This window comes from Anomalospiza imberbis, chromosome 20 (assembly GCF_031753505.1).
Source record: "Anomalospiza imberbis isolate Cuckoo-Finch-1a 21T00152 chromosome 20, ASM3175350v1, whole genome shotgun sequence".
Taxonomy (NCBI): domain Eukaryota; kingdom Metazoa; phylum Chordata; class Aves; order Passeriformes; family Viduidae; genus Anomalospiza; species Anomalospiza imberbis.
The window spans coordinates 3,007,484-3,027,781 of NC_089700.1; the positions used below are offsets into that span (position 1 = coordinate 3,007,484).

The window sequence follows — 20,298 nt, forward strand, 5'->3', positions numbered from 1 at the left end:
GCTCTGCTTGGTCTTAAAGCCCTGGGGAAGCGGAACTGCCGCTGCAATCGCTCCCGTAATTGTTTACTCGCTGTGGTTTGTACTGAGCCGGTGTTTCCCAGCCCAGCCCCTCCGGTGGCTCCAGCGCTGCGGAGGAGCTGAGCTGGGAGGCCTCGGGGATAGCCTGGAGGGACCTCTGGAATCAGAGGGTGGTGAAGGGTGAGCGCCAGGCTGGCTGCCCTGATATCCAAAGGACTCCTCTGAGCTGATGCTGCCCCGTGACGGCACAGGGTACTGCAGCAGAGGGACAAGGACAGCTGCCTCGGATATACAGCCAGAGGCGCCTCCACCCTCTGTCAGAGCTGGAGCGCTGAGTGAAGCCTGCAATGCACTCCCCGAGCCCAGGCGCGGCAGTCCCGTCTGTGTGTGTGGGAGCGGCAGGTGGGGAACCTGGGCCACAGCACAGCCAGGAGGGGCAGCCGGGGGCTCAGTGTGCAAGAGCCCCTCGCCTTGCCTCACCATTTCCTTTCAGCCACTTGCAGCGTCTTCGAAATCTGCCTCCAAAAGGCTTCTTTGAGGAGCCCCCGAGGACCTAAGCCAGTCCCAGCCCTGCTCACCACCTTACCTGGGCACAGGGCTGAATGGGAGGGCACCCCGGGCACAGGGAAACGGCGGAGTGGGCTGGAGACAGAGCCCTGTGTAAGAGCAGGAGAGTTCTCTGCTAAGCCGTTCTGAAATGCCAGGGCACCCGCTGCATTCATGCCCTCCTCCTTCCCCATCCTCAGCCCTGAGCAGAGACCTGAAGGGATGTGAGAGCTGCAGGGATCAATTCCACACTGCTTGCAAGCAAAGGTGTACCCAGGAGCGCTTCTGTCCCCACCCTCAGTTACAATGGGCACCAGAGGTGGGCAGTCACCTGACAGAGCCAGGCCCTGCTCTCCACAGGATCCTTGGAGGAGCCCAGCTGCAGCCAGCTGTGAACACTCAGCTCCATTCCCTCTGGAAAGCTGTGCCCCAGTGCAGGCAGTGCCCCCAGCTCGTTCCCCTGAGCTGGGCGTTAGAGCAAACCCAGCCCCACACTCAGCCAGGAGCAGAGATGCCTCAGGCAGAGGCAGCACCCCTGGCCCCAGACCACACCAGAGCTGACAGGGGCTCTCCCCATGACCAGCAGCAGCAAACCCTGGCACAGGATCAGCCCAATGCCCTTGTTAGCCCCGTGGATCCCCAGGGGCTGCAGGGGCTCAGCTGCTCCACCATGGTCTCACCACAGCTGCAGGGGAATCTCGGCTCTGGCACCTAGAGCACCTCCTGCCCCTCCTTCCCCACTGACCCTGGTGTCTCCAGGTTGTTTCCCTCACATGTCCTCTGCTTCTCTGGCTAGGAAAAACTGTGCATGCCCCATTTTTTTTAAATTTTCTTCTTAAATATGTTATCACAGAGGTGTTACCATCCTCTCTAATTGTCCCAGGCTTGGCCAGCAGCATGTCCATCTTCAGAGCCATCAGGGATTGGCTCTGCTGGGCATCTGGCAGCTTCGAGCAGCTTCTCACAGAAGGCACCTCAGCAGCCCCCCTGCCACCAAAAACCAGACTCTGCAAAACCAACAGAACTTGGCTTGTTCAGATGGGATGTTCCTCTTCTGAGAATTTTCTTCTAAAATCTTGCTTCTTGACCCATATTGGCTGTGAGATATTTGATGGAACACTCAGTAATGTATCACACAGAGTTACAGGTGATGTTTCACTGTGAACTAATCCTTCATGGACAGCACATCTGTCCATGTAAAGACAGATGTAAAGACCAAAGCTTGCTCTGGCTGCATTAAAAACATCAAATACTAACCATAGCCCTCCCCTGGAACTCGGGTGTGGTACTTGCAGCTGTGCAATAGTAAATGGTCATTTACATTTGGTTTCTTATTATTTTAACAGGGGGACTTCCTGATATGCAAGGGAAGTCCCTTGCATATTACACAATCGCAGATATTAAAAAAGATCCATCCAGGGCTGTTTGGATTCTGCTCTGTTAGTCACCAGATAACTGCTGCTTATGCAGAACTCCACAAACTTTGTCAGAACAGCTAATTTCATAATTACAATTGTTTGTACTAAATTTAAAACTGTATTACAGACAGTACATTTCTGGAAACCACTTAATTCACATGTTTCTTCCCGTTTCCTCATTCCTCATCTTGTGATGTGAGAAATGAGAGGTTTTTAGATGTGCTGTCCATGAAGGATTAGTTCACAGTGAAACACCACCTGTAACTCTGTGTGATACATTACTGAGTGTTCCATCAAATATCTCACAGCCAATATGGGTCAAGAAGCAAGATTTTAGAAGAAAATTCTCAGAAGAGGAACATCCCATGTGAACAAGCCAAGTTCTGTTGGTTTTGCAGAGTCTGGTTTTTGGTAGCAGGGGGGCTGCTGAGGTGCCTTCTGTGAGAAGCTGCTCGAAGCTGCCAGATGCCCAGCAGAGCCAATCCCTGATGGCTCTGAAGATGGACATGCTGCTGGCCAAGCCTGGGACAATTAGAGAGGATGGTAACACCTCTGTGATAACATATTTAAGAAGAAAATTTAAAAAAAATGGGGCATGCACAGTTTTTCCTAGCCAGAGAAGCAGAGGACATGTGAGGGAAACAACCTGGAGACACCAGGGTCAGTGGGGAAGGAGGGGCAGGAGGTGCTCTAGGTGCCAGAGCCGAGATTCCCCTGCAGCTGTGGTGAGACCATGGTGGAGCAGCTGAGCCCCTGCAGCCCCTGGGGATCCACGGGGGATGCAGAGATCCACCCACAGCCCATGGATCCACGGGGGATGCAGAGATCCACCCACAGCCCATGGATCCACAGGGGATGCAGAGATCCACCCACAGCCCATGGATCCACGGGGGATGCAGAGATCCACACACAGCCCCTGGGGATCCATGGGGAATGCAGAGCTCCACCCACAGCCTGTGGGGATCCATGGGGCATGCAGAGATCCACCCACAGCCCCTGGGGATCCACGGGGGATGCAGAGATCCACCCACACCCCATGGGGATCCATGGGGCATGCAGAGATCCACCCACAGCCTGTGGGGATCCATGGGGCATGCAGAGATCCACCCACAGCCTGTGGGGATCCATGGGGAATGCAGAGATCCACCCACAGCCCCTGGGGATCCATGGAGGGTGCAGAGATCCACCCACAGCCCCTGGGGATCCACTGGGAATGCAGAGATCCACCCACAGCCCCTGGGGATCCATGGGGCATGCAGAGATCCACCCACAGCCCGTGGGGATCCATGGGGAATGCAGAGATCCACCCACAGCCCATGGATCCACAGGGAATGCAGAGATCCACCCACAGCCCCTGGGAATCTATGGGGAATGCAGAGATCCACCCACAGCCTGTGGGGATCCACGGGGCATGCAGAGATCCACCCACAGCCCGTGGATCCACGGGGGATGCAGAGATCCACCCACAGCCCCTGGGGATCCATGGGGCATGCAGAGATCCACCCACAGCCCATGGATCCACAGGGAATGCAGAGATCCACCCACAGCCCCTGGGGATCCATGGAGGGTGCAGAGGTCCACTCACAGCCCCTGGGGATTCACAGGGAATGCAGAGATCCACCCACAGCCCATGGGGATCCATGGGGCATGCAGAGATCCACCCACAGCCCGTGGGGATCCATGGGGAATGCAGAGATCCACCCACAGCCCATGGATCCACAGGGAATGCAGAGATCCACCCACAGCCTGTGGGGATCCACGGGGCATGCAGAGATCCACCCACAGCCCCTGGGGATCCATGGAGGGTGCAGAGATCCACCCACAGCCCATGGATCCACAGGGGATGCAGAGATCCACCCACAGCCCGTGGGGATTCACAGGGAATGCAGAGATCCACCCACAGCCCCTGGGGATCCATGGGGAATGCAGAGATCCACCCACAGCCCATGGATCCACAGGGGATGCAGAGATCCACCCACAGCCCCTGGGGATTCACAGGGAATGCAGAGATCCACCCACAGCCCCTGGGGATCCATGGAGGGTGCAGAGATCCACCCACAGCCCATGGATCCACAGGGGATGCAGAGATCCACCCACAGCCCGTGGGGATTCACAGGAATGCAGAGATCCACCCGCAGCCCATGGGGATCCATGGGGCATGCAGAGATGCACCCACAGCCTGTGGATCCATGGGGGATGCAGAGATCCACCCACAGCCCATGGGGATCCACGGGGCATGCAGAGATCCACCCACAGCCCCTGGGGATTCACAGGGAATGCAGAGATCCACCCACAGCCCCTGGGGATTCACAGGGAATGCAGAGATCCACCCACAGCCCATGGGGATCCACGGGGCATGCAGAGATCCACCCACAGCCCGTGGGGAAGGTGCCCATGCTGGAGCAGTGGATGCCTGGAGGAGGCTGTGCTCCGGTGGGAGACCTGGTGGAGAGAGGGCCCTGCTCCCAGGCTGAGCAGCCCGGCCTTGGAGCACTGTGCCCCGTGGAAAGAGAGACCCATGTCGCAGCAGTTTTGGGAGGACTGTCTGCCCATGGGAGGGACTCACATTGCAGCAGGTGTGGTAGGGCTGCTGCTCCTGAGATGGGAACCACATTGGAGAAGTTAAAGGAGAACTGTCTCTCCCATGGGAGGGACTCCTCTGCCTGAGCAGTGAAAGATCTCAGGTGATGAACTGACCCAAACCCCCTGCCCTGTCTCCCTGCACTGTTGGTGGGAAGGACAGAGGGGTTGGGGGACAAAAAGGTGTTTTAAGGACTTATTTTACTTCTCATTATCCTCCTCTAATTTAGTTAGTAAAAAAATCACTTTGTATCTCTAATTCAAGCCTGGTTTGCCCTTGGAGTGTTCTCTTCCAGTCCTTTTCTCAACTCAAGAAGCCTTTATGAAATTAGTTTCTCTCTCCTCTGCCCAGCTGTGGCAGGGGAGGGGAAGTGAGACACTTTTTTGGGTGCCTGGCATCTGGCCAGTGTTCAAACCACAAAGTTTATTGAGTTCATGAATTGATTCATGTTTTGGAAAACAAGGCTGGGATGTGAACACAGGATCCCATTTTGAGAGAGATGGAGAAGATCCATGTTCTCCAGACCAAGCTGGCAGCAGTGCTCTCAGCAAGGCCCCACTGCTTTGGAGTGGGAACAGCGCACACCGGACTTCAGAGGATGGATTTCAGTCAAGGCTGTTGGAGGTTAAGAGTTTCTTAGGCAAATGGACTATCCTCTTTTTGGCACCGCTCCACCCAAAACTAGTACCAAAACCTCTCAGGATATAAGAGCAGATGGAATAGATGCCACCCTAACCTTTGTTCAAAATGAAATTTTTGATTTTTGGTAGTTTAAATTTCAGCTTAATTCATTCCAGAGCCAAGGGAGGCCTTATGTCACTGATAGCACAAAGCTGTTACACAATCACAGAAATGAGAGCATGCCCTCTTCCTTGGCTGTGGGTCTCTGACAGGACAGACATGAAAAGAAACAAGAAGAGGTTCAAATTTTATATGTGGAAAAATTCAACTCCCAAGAGAAAAACACTGGCCAGCAACTGCATCACAGAGATACTGGCTGTCAGCTGGTGGGTATGCTGTGAATAAAGCCAGGGTGCTGTATCTGAAGAATGCCCAGTTCCACCATGGACACCCTGAATCCTACACTACTTGGATACAAAATTCCCATTTAAGAGAAAGGAGCCAGTCCACTGCACAAGACAGACTTTTAAAGTTCAGTAAAACACGGGAAATAAATATTTGTCTGCTTCTTTGTCACCACAAACCTTCCCTGCTGGGACCAAAACTAGTCAGAGGTCTTGTAAGTTACTGGACTTTAATTTATTCATTCATTTATTTATTAGTACAGCCAAGTCTTTTTAGGGCCTATCTCATGTACTACCAATTTGAAAATGAGTGAGATTTTCATACATCCTAAAAGTCTGCTAACTATTAGGACTACAGGTAATTTCTTAATATTTGGAAGGTAAAAATACTGGTGTAATTATTTTGTCAGACTAATTTCTCTCAACTGGATATAACCCAAAATGTCTGAAACCAAAAAGAGCCTTCAGCATTGAGAGCCAGCCCATCAGCATTGCTGCCCACCCAGCAGCAGGCCATTCACAACATCCACTGTGTAAAGACTCCAGTCCTTTCAGCAAAACCACTGCAACTATTTTCTCTTTATTTTTCTTTCAGCTCCTGCATACAAAGTTTCAGTAGAGCCACTCTGCGGGTACACACTTGACTAGGCAATACCCTGGAATTCTTTTTCCCAGTTTCTTTGCTGTGACACTGCCCTCATTTTGAGTGAGCACTAACAACTCCACCAGCAACAGACAGCTGGGCAGGCAGCTGTGCTGAAAGTGCCTCCTAAAGAGGGCTGTGACTAAAGGGATGAACCATCCTGCTTTTTCAGAAGGGGAACTCAAGCCAGCTGAAACCTGGGGAAAGCTGCATTATGTCATTTCCCCATTCTAAACACGTCCAGAAACAAGTGTGAAACCTGGTCCCAAACTACTGCTGGAGGTTCAATAGCTCAGCATGTCTGTTCAAGTGAGCAGCAGGTAAATGTGATTACAAGGTGGACAGTGCCTGCATGGCTGGGTTAACAGGTAGGGTATGGCAGGTAGACTCATTCCATGGGGCTGGGAATGGCTGTCTGCTGAGGCAGGAAGGCAGCATGGCACCAGTCACCACCAGCTCCTATCTGGAGAGAAGGAAGATAGGACCCGGATGAGCTTTTTCAAAATGCCTCAGCATGGAGCTAACCCTGCCCCTGCTGACATCACCAGCACAAGTTCCCAGTATTCAAGTGGAAGGACCTAGATCTGCATGTTGTGAAACACAACCAGATGTCCTATAGGGTCTCCCTCACCTCCAGAATGACAGAAATGTGCTGCTCTGAATTTACCTGCTGAATTTCAGGTTGCTCCCACAGAACAGACACTGCACTCAATTGAATTTAAGGCTTCAAAATTTTCCTTGAAGATCCAATCACCTCACCCACCCAGAGCTGGATTTCAGTCTCAACAGCATGACTGGACCTTACTTCTTTGCTGGCAGGACATAACCACGCTGCAGCATGTTCTACCTGCCTACAGAATTACTGCTAGGACTTGATTTGTTGTGAAAGACATAACTGCATGGACAGTCCTGAAACCCATCAGACAGGTCTTTATTTCTTCATCAGGGAACATCATTTACCATTTGGGCATAATGCAATCATCTCAAATGTGTGCCAGTAAAAGAGAAACCTTTGCAAATAACCTGCATTTTTAGAGATTATCATATAGCCAGAACTGTACATCTCTGGTTTGTGAAATTTGGAAAAAAAAATGTACATGGCTTTACATGTTATGGTGCATAACCAGGACCACAGGGGACTTAATTTAATTGTTGTGCTCACAGAATATTCTGAGTTTTTGACAGAATAGGATTTAGAGCCAGTTGCAGCATGTTTCCATAACCAGTTCGAGATGAACAGAAGAGCATCCCCCACAGCCTTCAGCAGAAAAGCACTCACACAAGTCCACACAAGTATTACCTATGGCAGGACTGTAAGATCAAACCCATCATATGTAAACTGTGTGATATTCTGATATAACATGTACTTACTACTTTGAATTAACAGAACAAACTATGATGGGCTTTGATTTCAGCTGGTTCCTAATCCACACACTGGAATATTGTCCATTTCACAGTCAATCTCATTAATGCACACTAACCATCAAGTGGATAATTTTATCTTTTATTTAGGAAAAAACATATGAATTGTGATAGATATAATAGGAAAAATTAGCTCAAATATACAGATACTGTTCTCCAATGAAACATTAAAGTAATAGCTGAATATTAACGTAGAGGGTTTTTTTCTCCAACGTAAACAAACTGAACTCTTTGCAGGAATATTTTATACAAAGCTAGGATGCCTTCAGGTAGAGTGAAGTTCATCTTTACTGGAAAATGAAGACAGCCTGAACTATGTCCCTGCTGATTTTATTCCCTGCCATCTCCCCAGCATTGCTGAGTCAAATTTAGTCCTTAAAATATATTCCAAAGTAAACTCACATTCCAAATCTAGTTATTATTAGGTCAATTCACAGAACTGCTGAAAAAGTAGACATTTCTATATAATAGTACAAAAGGGTTTGTATAGAAGATTCTTCTCTTATACAGTTATATTACACGGCTCCAGACAGGCCGAGCAGGCTCTTCTCAGAACGGGAAGCTTCTGACTAGGTAAGAGAAATTAAAAAATTAAGTTAGTTAAATTGAAGTCTTGTACCTTATTACAACTATGAGCAGTTTGTATTCGATTTCCCAGTTCTTTAGGCCTAGATTCAGCAAGCATGCAGAAGTTGAATATTGCTCTCAATAAATATGAGATTAAATGTGCACCCTAGTGGTCTCTTGTCAGAATTTAGAATAAATATTTTAGTGTAAATTCAGTGGATGGCCCAAAGCATCCAAAACTCTGAGCTACTGCAGCACCAAATTGTGCAGCTATTGCTCAGACAACATTTTTGTGACCTTTAATTGACAAGTGAGGTGGTTTTTTATATCTCGCTGGCTGTAGTGCATCCCATGATGAATCAAGATTTGCTTTTAGTTTATTTTATCCTGCCACATTCAGTTTTATGACAAATACCCCAACACAGACTTCACTGATTAAGTAAGAGCACCATTGCTGTGCCTGTAGTGCTCAGGGCACAGACAGTTGGGATGCTGGTTTGTCAGTTCCTGCAACTTTCCACCACATCATTTCATTGTCCTGGGCTGTGTTCATGCTGTACCCAGTGGAGGCCAAGGCTGTCCCTTGGCTCCAAAAACTCAGCTGGTGCCAGGAATGAAACCCACAAGCTCCAGGCACCCCTAGCCAAAGCTTCATTTAACTTTACACCAATGAAATCAAATTGCTGAAGTATCAAATGCTGCATAACAAAGAAGATATTTGGGGCTTAGTATTACCAAAAAAAAACTGAAATGGGAAGAAGTACTACTATTTTCTTTGAATGAAGCACAGAGACTCCAAACCATATGGGTCAGCATTTTAGATTTGTTGATGTGACAGCATTGCTAACACTGCTCTCCACCACCACAAAAACATAATTTTTAGGAACAAGTGATGTTAAAAATAGAGTAAGAGAAAGATTTGGACATTTGGGCATTGTAAATTAAACTAGGCTTTTCATAAAAGTTTAATTTATGAAAAGAAAAGAAAGAAAACTTTTAAAGAAGGTTGGTTTGTCATCACAGTTAATAGCTTTACTGAGTGTCCCAAGGTCAGACAATACTGCAATCATAATGAAGAGCTTTCCTGCTCAATTACAATTTGGAAATGTATGTGCATTACCAAGAATAATGATGTTTTTTCACACCATGTGAGAGCTTTTCATAAACACTAATTCCCTCAGCTTTCAGTTACTCTACTTCTGAGATATGTGATTACCATCACACATTTTAGGCCACATTCTTCTAGGACTTCCTCACAAATTTGAACACAGTGTGCTTTATATTGTATTTGTGTAAGGAAGTGCAAAACATCTGACATCCTATATGTGAGAACTGAGACACAAAATAATTCACAACTAAAGTACTGGCACCTTCTGACATTCAGTATTATACTTCATCTCTCCTTTCCCCAGCCACAAATATAAAAATATTACTCCTTGACAGGTGTTGACTTCAAGAAACACTAAATTCTTTTACCCAGTGTTGATGAGGTCTATGACGTCAGGTCTGGATCTTGCTTTATTTGAAACTTTTCTTCTGTTTCTGTGTTACCTGTTAAAAAAAAAGTAGTAGTGAATGAAAAAAGTGGAATTTCCCCACCAATTTTGTTACTGTTTTGCTTAAGTAAAAATTTATAAAAACATGAAAAGCATTCATTATCTCTTTAAACTACTAATCATAAATGAAATTGTATTCACAGCAATCTAATTACGTGGAAATTACCATTTCCACTGCAATGTAAAGCAGCTTAGGATCTTAGAGCACTCTAGTTCTTCATGAATGGAAATACAATTGGCATTAGTAGGACTGCTTCTCTCTCAACTAGATGCAGATTTCTGCATTATTCTATTTCAGTCTGGCCAAAACAAATTTTAACCCTACTTAATTTTCAAAGTACAGTATCACACAGGAGGGCATTATGATATATTTTAAAAAAAAATCATGTTGGCTCAAGCGTTCATCACCTTTTGATACAGTTTTATTCATTGCAGGGATGCTTGGAGGTAAATCAAAGGAATCTCGTGTCTCGGTAGCACTATCCATATGACCCAGAGCCTGATTCTGTTCTTTTTTGATATGATGTTGGAAGGAAATTGTTTTCTCCCTGAAGTTGTTTGGAAGGTTTGGGGTGAGAGTAACTCATCACTACAAAGCCAAGCTGTTTTACCACATGATCATTTTATACCTTCCAGCCAAGTTCTGAAGTGATTTTTGCCACTGCATGCCTTTTCACAAAAACATTTCTGTAATTACAGCATCTGAAGCCAGTTTTGGATGACAAATTCATAACTATGCTTTTCTATCTCGCCCAAACCCTCACACTGAAGGCCCACAGCTGATTTTCTTCCACGTAACAGTATTCAGGAACAACTGTCTTTCTCCTGCACCATCTAGCTTCAGCAATCCCATAGAGTTTTGGCATGATAAAGATATCTGATGTTCCAGCCTTCAAAACTGTGAGCTTAAAATCTGCAGCTCAGCTCTGCCGTGACTCTAACATTGCCTTCTTTCTGTCTTGATTGCTACAACAGGGTCAGTCCAAGAAAGACTGACTTAAAACCCTTGGAGTCAACCTGTAACTCAGCTTGTAACACTCACTCTGGTTGAGAATGTTCTCTTGGCTTAGAGTTCAATGACATGACAGGGGGAGTGAAGCAATGGAGACTGGAAAGGGAATTTCCATGGAAAAGGCTACAGAAGAACAGGACCATAGAGATTTGCTGCTTTCTCTTTTGGGGCAATGTGAGCAGGATTAGGGAATGAACCAAAGTTGAGCGTCTCAAGATGAGAAGTGCTGATGCACAGCAGCTGCCATCCCAGGGCTGTTGGCTATGTTGCCATCAAGCTGGCACAGACACATCAGCAAACCCTTCTTGGGACCACCTGACACAAAGGCAGCACCCCAGCAAAGTACCAGAGCCCTCTGGATCACCCTGGAACCACGGCAGAGACAGCTGTGGCCATCCAGGGCCCTGCTGACAGGCTGGGGAGCAGCAAGGGCAGCATTTACAGGAGCAGAGCACACAGCAGACAACAACATCCCAACTCTCAGCTCAATCCAGTATTTCTAATTCACCAAGACCACATGCAAAAACACATGGGGGATACAAAACCTACAGCTTCCTTGGTCTTACATGTATCTATATATAGAAAACACTTCTTCACCAAAAGGGGTGTCAAGCCCTGGCAGAGGCTGCCCAGGGCAGAGGTGGAGTCACCATGCTTGGAGGCATTTAAAAGCTGGGTAGATGTGGCACTTGGAGAGATGGTTTAGTGCTGAGCTTGGCAGTACTGGGGCAACATTTTGACTTGATGCTTATTGAAGGCTTCTCCAAACTAAATTATTCTATCTGAAAAGGACACAATTGAAGTGTATTCTTGGACAATAAGTAAGTTGGATGTTTTCCAGAGTTTAAGTGCTAGAAGAACAACAATACTCCAGTCCCTTGCCCCCAGCGCAGTGTATCCAAGCCAATATGGCATTCAGAGTTCCTGATGATGGCAATCACTCACTTGCATCAATTGTGGAAACTACTGCACTGAACAACTAGATGCATCATTCAGGATATGAAGTCACTCAGAGCCTATGTATAGGCATGACTCACCAACCATGAAGAATTCATAGAACTCCTTTGTAAAATTATTTGAATAGTAATTTTTGCTGCTAAGTATTTTTCACATGTTATTACTATAAATGAAGAAATATGCCAGGAACTAATAAAAGACCTTTTCTTGGTTTTGATTAACCTGACTTTAAAAACAGATGCAACTTTTTCAGCATTACTTAAAAATGTTTGTTTTTAACTGAAGACAAACACTTACCTCCTAGAGATACTTCTATTTGGCTTGGTTCAGCTGGCTCTTAAATGAAAAAAATACAGTCAAATGAATATGAATATAGTTTCAACAAGATGAATCCGATTAGGGAAATTAAGTTTTCCCTGAAAAAAGCACCTCATTTTTCTTAACCAATCAGACTCATATCTCTTTGACTGAGATAAATTTGTGTAGCTATCTATAGTCTGCAACAAAATATAAAATATCCCCAAACATTTACTACATTCAACTATGTAACACTTTCTCTTCTAAGAATGGTTCAATGTGGCAGACATATCACCAAGACCCAGAACAACATAACATGCATTTGTACAGAATACACCAAATTTGGAACAGCTTAAAGAAAGAGTCACCACTTCTCCTAAGCATTGTCTTTGACGGCAAGTATGTGTACTTTGGGGCAGAGTGGGAAGATGCATAACAGAGGACAAGAAGTATGCTTTAATTCCATGCTGAGTTTTCTGCTATCTCTGCATGGATTGTGGATGAACATGTTCTGGGAAAACCATTTAATCTTTTTAACACTGCAGATGTTAAGGACCAACAGACTACAGCAAGCTCACAAACCATCAGCAGCTGATCTCCTCCCTCCCACACCTCCACATGGAAACAGAGGAACCAGCAGTTTCCTTTACAATAATTTTCATCATACAAGTGTCCCTTACTCTTAAAATGTTTATCAGATGTTTTCTCTTAGCTTCCCAGCTTCTTTGTATAATGATTTATTCAGTCAACTGCAGAAGTTTTCCCCACACTACACCAACTGAGGATACACATTTTTAAAAGGCATATGAACATTTAAAAGCTGTACTGGATCAAAGCAAAGTTGCCCAACCACATTTACTTTAGTTAATTCACAGCCCAAAGCTAAGTTCTCTGTTCAGACTAAGACAGGTGATGTGTGTGCAGTCCCAGCTGCAGTCTAGCAGGGGTGACAGAGCTTGGCAGCAGGCAGAAACTCCATCCAGACCCCACTGCCAGCTATGCAGGCAAACTTCACTTGGCTGTACATGCAGATATGCACACATTTGAGTTAAGAAGACATTAATAAGTGGATGCTGAATTGCCTTTACACATTGCCCCAACTAATCCTTCTTTCCAGCTCACTCATCATCTGTAAAAATCAAGGAACACACCAATGACACAGCTTGAAGAAAGCAGAGGCACTTTCCACTAATGTTTAACAGCTATTAAAGTTGTTTAAAGTTTAACAGCTATTCATTTCTCAAAATGAAATGGCTCATCATGAGCACCTTATACCTAGGCCATGACTGCTAATGATATCTGCCAATGAGATGCAGAACTCCACACCCCACCCCTCCTGCAAGGACACGTGTCACACTCTGCATCACCTGGTAGTGCTGCTGTGGTAGTGGCTGCTGCTGGTGCTGGTGCTGATGCTTCTGCTTCTTCTAGTAGCTCTAAGATTAGACATGATCATTGTTTTACTTCACAATGAAAATGGTTCACATGAACAGGTTACTAACAGGAAACATCACATGAAACTTCTCACATGAACAGGTTACTAACACTGTGATTGAGATGCAATTCAATTTTTTCTGTTACAGAAAAAAAATTGCCTGTCTTGCCTGCAAGCACCAAAAACTTCCTCTTAAGTTTCCACATGTTCTTTAGATGAAGAATAAAACATCATGCTTATAAGCAGTTGGCTCAGAGCCTGTCACTTGTTCACCTTGGTATCCATCAGTATAAGACAATTTTGATCATAATTAGTGGACACAGATAATGCCCAAACCTCATGTGGTCCATGACCAATCTGCTCCCCCAGTCCCAACACACATTGTTGACAACTTATGCTGAACTGACAACAGCTCAATGGATTCTTTCATTTCTAGCTGAATTCCCTGGAAATACCATTACACAGTTACTTGCCTGAAGGCTCCCCCTTGCAGAGAGACCTCTCTGCCACCTCAGAAGTGCACCTAAGTCTGTGAGCAGGTCAGGGGGAGTCACTGGCTACAATATCCTCTTGAGGACCTCTCTCACTTGCAGTGCATGGACCTCAGCTTGTTAGCTGGAATATACTGGTGGCTGAGTGTGTTTGAACAAACACTGGCTTGCTAAGGCTCCAGCAAGGAGCTGGAGTAAGGCCAGTTTGTGACAGCTTATTTGGCCTCTGAATTTCTTATCTGACATTGGCTCACAAAGAACACAACACGAGGGACACTGTAGTGACAGTCTTTGTGGTTTGTTTTTTCTCCTAAATCACATCTAACAACCAGGTCACCATTATTTTAGCAACCAAAATACTATACCTTTCCCTCCCACTACCCCAAACAATTTCATTTTGAGGGCCAAATTGGCCATGGCACTTCAGCTAACTATAGTCTGCCTCTCTAAAAAGTTATCATTTCAGCAGAATGTAGAATTTTTCACTGGAACAAGGTTGTGTAGCTACTGGAAAGCTCTTGCTTACTAACTGCTACTGTGATGGATTTAAACCTACAACGTGGGAATTCTCATCTAAGTGTGTTGCTCCATCAGGATCCTAAATTTCTCTGGGACTCTGAAGCTGAAAAATACAAAATCAAGAGTCTTGCATTTTCATATCAAGTCAATGCTAATCTTATGCTGTTTAAATGTAAATTTATCTCCCTACTCTCAAGTTAACTGTACATACATGTTTAGTCAGGAAATCTTAATGAGAAATACACAGGCAAGGGTTATACAGAGTCCTTAACAACTTGGGGGCTCTGCCACTAAGACACAATGTAGAAAATGAATCTTGGTAGGTCACAAAAATACATTTGTCATCAGTGTCTCATAAATACTTACGATTGTTAATCACAAGTCCTGGAAATGGTCTGGAAAAAAAAATAATTATTGATTCTAAAATGCACTGCATGACATTTCCTCCCAATGTAACCTCCCCAGACCTTCTATAACAGAGGTCATGCTAAAAAATGAAAAGAAAAGCAAGTAAAACAGAAGAAATAATAGCTCTTAGGGACTTTGGTTCTTCAAAACTAGCATTTTGAAAAGTAACATGTATGGGAAGAGCTAAACCCTTCCCTTGGTCACTGCTACTTAGCAAGGGGTCACCTCTTCTTCAGGGTTCAATTCAAAAACACATCAAAGTCTTTTTGGTCAGAATATGTCATGATTAAGGGTTGAGAATTCAGACTCCTTAGTAAAATCTAAGAAATTTCTCTCTCTAAAGATAAACTGAAGCTTTTAAACTCCTGTGAAGTCATCTATGATTTGAGAAGTTACAGAAATGGATCAATTTTATATTTTCAACTCCTCCTGAGAATGATTCCAAAGTTTGATCTGTTCTTCTTCAATGCATACTAATTAACATTGGATATGTGTGTGTGTGTGTATGTCTACGGAGATACAGACATACAAATGAAATCCTCTTATACTATAATTGGACAATATTGTATTTTAAAATACTGAATAGAAACCAATGAGCTTTTGTTTCAAAACTTGGTATTATGACTGGGAGAGCAAGGCCCAGAAAACTATAGGACTTTTTTACATATTATGATTAGATTTGAACTCAAAATACAGCTTGCTGTAATATGCAGTATTAGTAATATGCCTTTTGTCATACTAAATTGGACATGTCCTCCTTCATTCATGCTAGGAACATCTGGGCTTCCTTCGACCTGATATATTGTAATCCAAAAAGAACCAACATTTTTTAAGATGTACTACAACTTCTATTCTGTCACATTTATTCCAGCTATGGGGCTGTACTCACAATCTAATTAATGGTAACTACATACCTAATGACAGTAAACTTGATAAACTCTGCTGATTCCAAAATCTTCCTCATTGAGCTGAGTTCCAGATAACTGGGTGCTTTAAATGCCACACCTGGAGGCATTCCATCCACCAACACACAGCCAGGGTTGTTAGTGATTTTTCTGTATGGAACTTTCACAGGAAAATTCATACCAGTGGCTTCACCTAAGTGGGAGAGGTCGTGTTTATTTTCAAACCTACAGTATTTATGATTACATTGAAGAAAAAGTCCTCAGATAATTAAGAAACAAAATTCAAGCCATGCTTTCTATCAGATCAGAAACTATGAAAATTCACTTGACAATGAAATTGTCACTGTTAGAAATGAGGTTCTGGATTACACTCATGAACATTACTATGACAGCATTAGTCACTGCTCCAACTCTGACAGTTCAGCATATGAAGAACACAGATTCTGCTCTTAGAGAACAGTACAGAACAGGATATAAAAGGAGATAGCCCACAGAGGAAATCAAAGCATTTCCTGCAATGCTATGAAAAGCAATTCAATGCAGCACAAGTGAAGGAATTTCAGATAAAGAAACCCAGGTCATTGCTACTGTACAATGAAAAGTTAAAAAAAAAAAAAACTATACACAGCAAAAGGGTTAAATTGCATTTTTAAAATTACTCTATTCCCAAGTATTAAGAGGTCAGGATTATGAAGCCCTGAGAAGAACCATGGACTGCCAGCAAAATAAATACTTCATCCATGCTGACACAGAAAAAAGGAAAAGAGAAAGGGAACCATGAAGCAATCTAGACTCTTAGGACTTTGTTTAATACACCAAACTGTCTATGTCACTTACAAAAGATTCTTTTTGGAGTCAAAGCACAACATTCATATGCAATTCTCATATTGTTCATTTTAATGACCATATATTTAATTCACTGTGAGTGAATATTCATTCAGTAACTGCAGTATGAACAGTATTAATTGCACTCACACCTACACAAAAATGGGAAGTAAGAAGCATTTACCAAATTTCTGGCTAAAAAGCTCATTTACTTGCTCTCTCAATTGTCTGGCATTTTCTGTTTTTGGCAATGGCTCACTTTCATCATCTGGAAGAAATTGTTAGAATAGCATGAGAATTAAGCACAAATTTCCCCCCCTGAAGCTCGTTTATCCCTGCATGTTTACTCAAACAGGTATACCCAAGAGCTTCTAAACAGGCACTGTCTTTGTTCATCATTTTAGTAGTAACACCAAATTGTAGAAACACAAACAAATAGATGGTTGCAAAGAAATTACAGAATCCTAGAATGGGTTTGATTTGGAAGAGACCTTAAAGATCATCCAGTTCCAAACCCCTGCCATGGGCAGGGACAAATTCCACTAGACCAGGTTGCTCCAAGCCCCACTTAACCTGGCCCTGAACACTTCCTGGGATGAATCTAGAAATGTCTAGAGATGATTTTGTAAAGTAATTTAAACCAACAAATTGTATTTTACTTTCTTATGGAACACAGAATGGTATGTAAAGGTAAAAGCAAAGTGATCATTGAGTAGATAGCCATAGCATGCAACAAAAAAAGCAGTAATTGGTGTTAAGACAAAGCAGTTCAGCCAGCATGGTCATTCAATTCAGTTCAACTACTGACATCTGGAAGTTGCCAAGAACTGCAAGTCAATACTTAAATTACTGCATCATAAAAATGTGGATCCTTCGTAACAGGTGGTTGGACTAAGAATATTCTAGAGGTGTCACTGATGAGTGTTAGATAATATTAAACATCTCAGCAAAACCAAAAGGTAACTTATGTTCTTTCTTGACTGTACTTGTACTTCAGCAAACCAGCTTGACTGTAGGAAAATATCAAACTAAGCAGATATCATGAAGAATATAAGCACAAGTATTATGATGTGAAACCAGCCAGTATACACACCTTTTATGGTTACTTTAACAATGTTTAGGTCTTCAACACTTGCAGCTGTTTTCACTGTGTTTTTTGTGGTCCTTGCTGTATTGGCTTTACTGGGGGAATTATTTTTTCCTAAGAGGATTAATTTAGAAAACATTTACAGAGAGCTCAAAATCTTCAGTCTCATCTATAAAGAAAATATTGCAAAACAACAAATATTGGCAAAGTTTTCAAAGAGGACCTAGTTTCAGCTTCAAAATGGGAGCATCTGTTCCATGACCTACCTACCTGACACAATTTTCTACTGGCTATCTGCACTCCTGTCTCTGGTGCGTGTGTCATTTAGATGATCTACATACTAGGAGTAAATAATTTATCTCTAGACCTGAATAAATCCTGTGAATCTTACATTACTGGCTACATTTCAATAGCGTGTAGTAAAGAATACATTACAGGCACAATTATTTGTGAATAACTTAAAAAAATTATTACTCCCTTTTTAGAGCTATATTTAATCTGTAACTGGTGAGTGTTTATCCCATCTTAAAAACAAACAAAGCAATTGCAATGTAGAATAAATCTTTCAGGAATTTATTAACACCATGCTGCTCTCATAATTAATATTCAACCCTTGAAATAAACTGTTATCTGAAAAGCTAAGCAGTTGCAAAACTCACCTTGGGGGCTTCTATCAGAACTTTCTTTGATAGCTGCCTCAAGCATCTCAGGCCTGCAAACAGATTGAACATTTTACATACAATAATAAAATGATAACATCAACATTAAAGAAAATCCCATTTTCTAAAAATGGTAACTGAGTGATATCCTCTCAGCCAAAGAAACAGTCAAGAATGCAATGACTGAGAGGCTCCATAACTTCCCAGAATCACAGAGTCTTAGACTGGTTTGGGTTGGAAGGAACCGAAAATCCATCCAAGTTTCTTGCTCCTGCCGTGGGCAGAGACACCTTCTACTACATCAGGTTGCTCAAAACTCCATCTAACCTGGCCTTGAACACTTCCAGGGATGGAGCAGCCACAGCTTCTCTGGGCATGCTGGGTCAGGGCCTCACCACCCTCCCAGTGAAAATTCCTTCCAAACATCTAATTTTACCCTGCTCTCTGTCAGTTTAAAGCCATTCTCCCTTGTTCTATCACTACCTGTCCTTGTAATTTCTCTTGCCATTGTTTCTGCACTGGCACAGGAATATCTAAGCCTGTTCTAGGCAAAAGAAAGAAAACTCTTACATTAAAATAATCTCCACTCCTCAGCTCTCAATGCACAACCAGCAAGCTTTATGAGCAGCCCATAAGTGTTCCTTGCAGTAGGAACTAAACCAGTGATGTGATAATTGTGATGGATTAAGAACTATGGACTTGCTCTTCCCTCTCACAACAGTCTAAGAGTCTTTCAGAACAAAGAGATTATTGTATCTTGTTCCACTGGCACAAGAGCTAAAAATATTCCAGTGTGTATTTTATAGAGTAATTTAGCAACTTGGCAACACAATTTCATTTTTGGGTCTACATTTCAGTTCTCATAGAACAGATTATTAAAGACATATGGGAGCCTTACTTTTTAATAATAAATTTTATTTTGGATTTATTTCTCAGGATCTTCTCTAGTCTTGGAATCCCAAAAGTTGTAGGCTGGCGGAAGGGCACGCCCTCAGGTAGCCCTTCCACGTGGAAATCCTCTGGGTAGGAATCAAACAGTGCATATGGCACCTTCACTGGCTCACTGCGTCCCAGCGCCTCTCCTGAAATGAACAGAGCAAATGAGGTACCAGTTAGGCAACTGATGTGTACAGAAATAGAACACCCTCTGGCAAAAATGGAAAAGAGTACTTGGCACATATATACTTGATTAGGTAGAACCAGCAGACTTTGCCTTTTTTTGGTGACAGCTATGAGTCTGCAGGAAGAAAATTAACAGTTTCAAACTTAACTCATTCTGTTGCAGTAAATCTCACCGTAATTTGCTGAAAATTAGTAATTTGCATCCAGCTCATGCCACTGGCTTGCTCTGCATGCATGACTATCCTATCTGTATGCCACTTTTGTCTTAGGTTGCACATGCAAGATGTGGCTGGGGGTGTGTATTCTGTCACCACCGAGAGGCAGCTCTCTGCTGTTCATGGGCAGTTTTCTTTATCTCTCCCACAGCCAATCCTCCCTCCAGGAGATCTCTGCTGTTCATGGCCAGTGAGTGTCCCTGCATGGCTGAGAAAATTCCATCATCCATGGGGAGAGGCTCTGCCCAGGGGAGGAGCCAAGCATTCCTACCTGGATACAATCTGACCTTGGCACACCACAGCAGCCTTTGCCCACTGCATTCCCAGAGGAGCAGCTTTCTTCCCCACTGCATTCCCAGAGGAAGCCCAGGCCCATCCCCACCAGCCCTGGAGCTTCAGAGGAAAACTCCAGCCTTGTGCAGGATCCCTGCTCCAGCAGAAGCACAGCTGGCACTGCAGGAGGGCTGAGCCACCATGGGATGGGACTGCTGCCACCACCCTGACACACAGGCTGCCAGGGCATGTTCTGACCCTGGCAGTGTTGTTTTGTATAATTGCATTTTTATTTTTATTTTTCCTAATAAATAACT

At 43.9% G+C, this 20,298-nt stretch overlaps 1 protein-coding gene across 2 annotated transcripts in view; it reads right to left on the reverse strand.

Moving 5' to 3' along the window:
• Nucleotides 1-7,719: 7,719 nt before the first annotated feature.
• GTF2I (general transcription factor IIi) overlaps nucleotides 7,720-20,298 on the reverse strand; it is a 76,365-nt gene continuing 63,786 nt past the window's right edge. For both annotated transcript variants that reach the window (XM_068210132.1, XM_068210130.1), the window contains exons 36-45: nucleotides 19,270-19,453; nucleotides 18,372-18,424; nucleotides 17,719-17,826; nucleotides 16,810-16,893; nucleotides 15,810-15,993; nucleotides 14,854-14,882; nucleotides 13,410-13,478; nucleotides 12,043-12,081; nucleotides 9,697-9,771; nucleotides 7,720-8,222 (exon numbers count right to left, since the gene is read on the reverse strand). In XM_068210132.1, coding sequence (XP_068066233.1) covers nucleotides 9,713-9,771; nucleotides 12,043-12,081; nucleotides 13,410-13,478; nucleotides 14,854-14,882; nucleotides 15,810-15,993; nucleotides 16,810-16,893; nucleotides 17,719-17,826; nucleotides 18,372-18,424; nucleotides 19,270-19,453 — 809 coding nt within the window. In that variant the 3' untranslated portion in view covers nucleotides 7,720-8,222; nucleotides 9,697-9,712. The remainder of the gene's footprint in view (nucleotides 8,223-9,696; nucleotides 9,772-12,042; nucleotides 12,082-13,409; nucleotides 13,479-14,853; nucleotides 14,883-15,809; nucleotides 15,994-16,809; nucleotides 16,894-17,718; nucleotides 17,827-18,371; nucleotides 18,425-19,269; nucleotides 19,454-20,298) is intronic.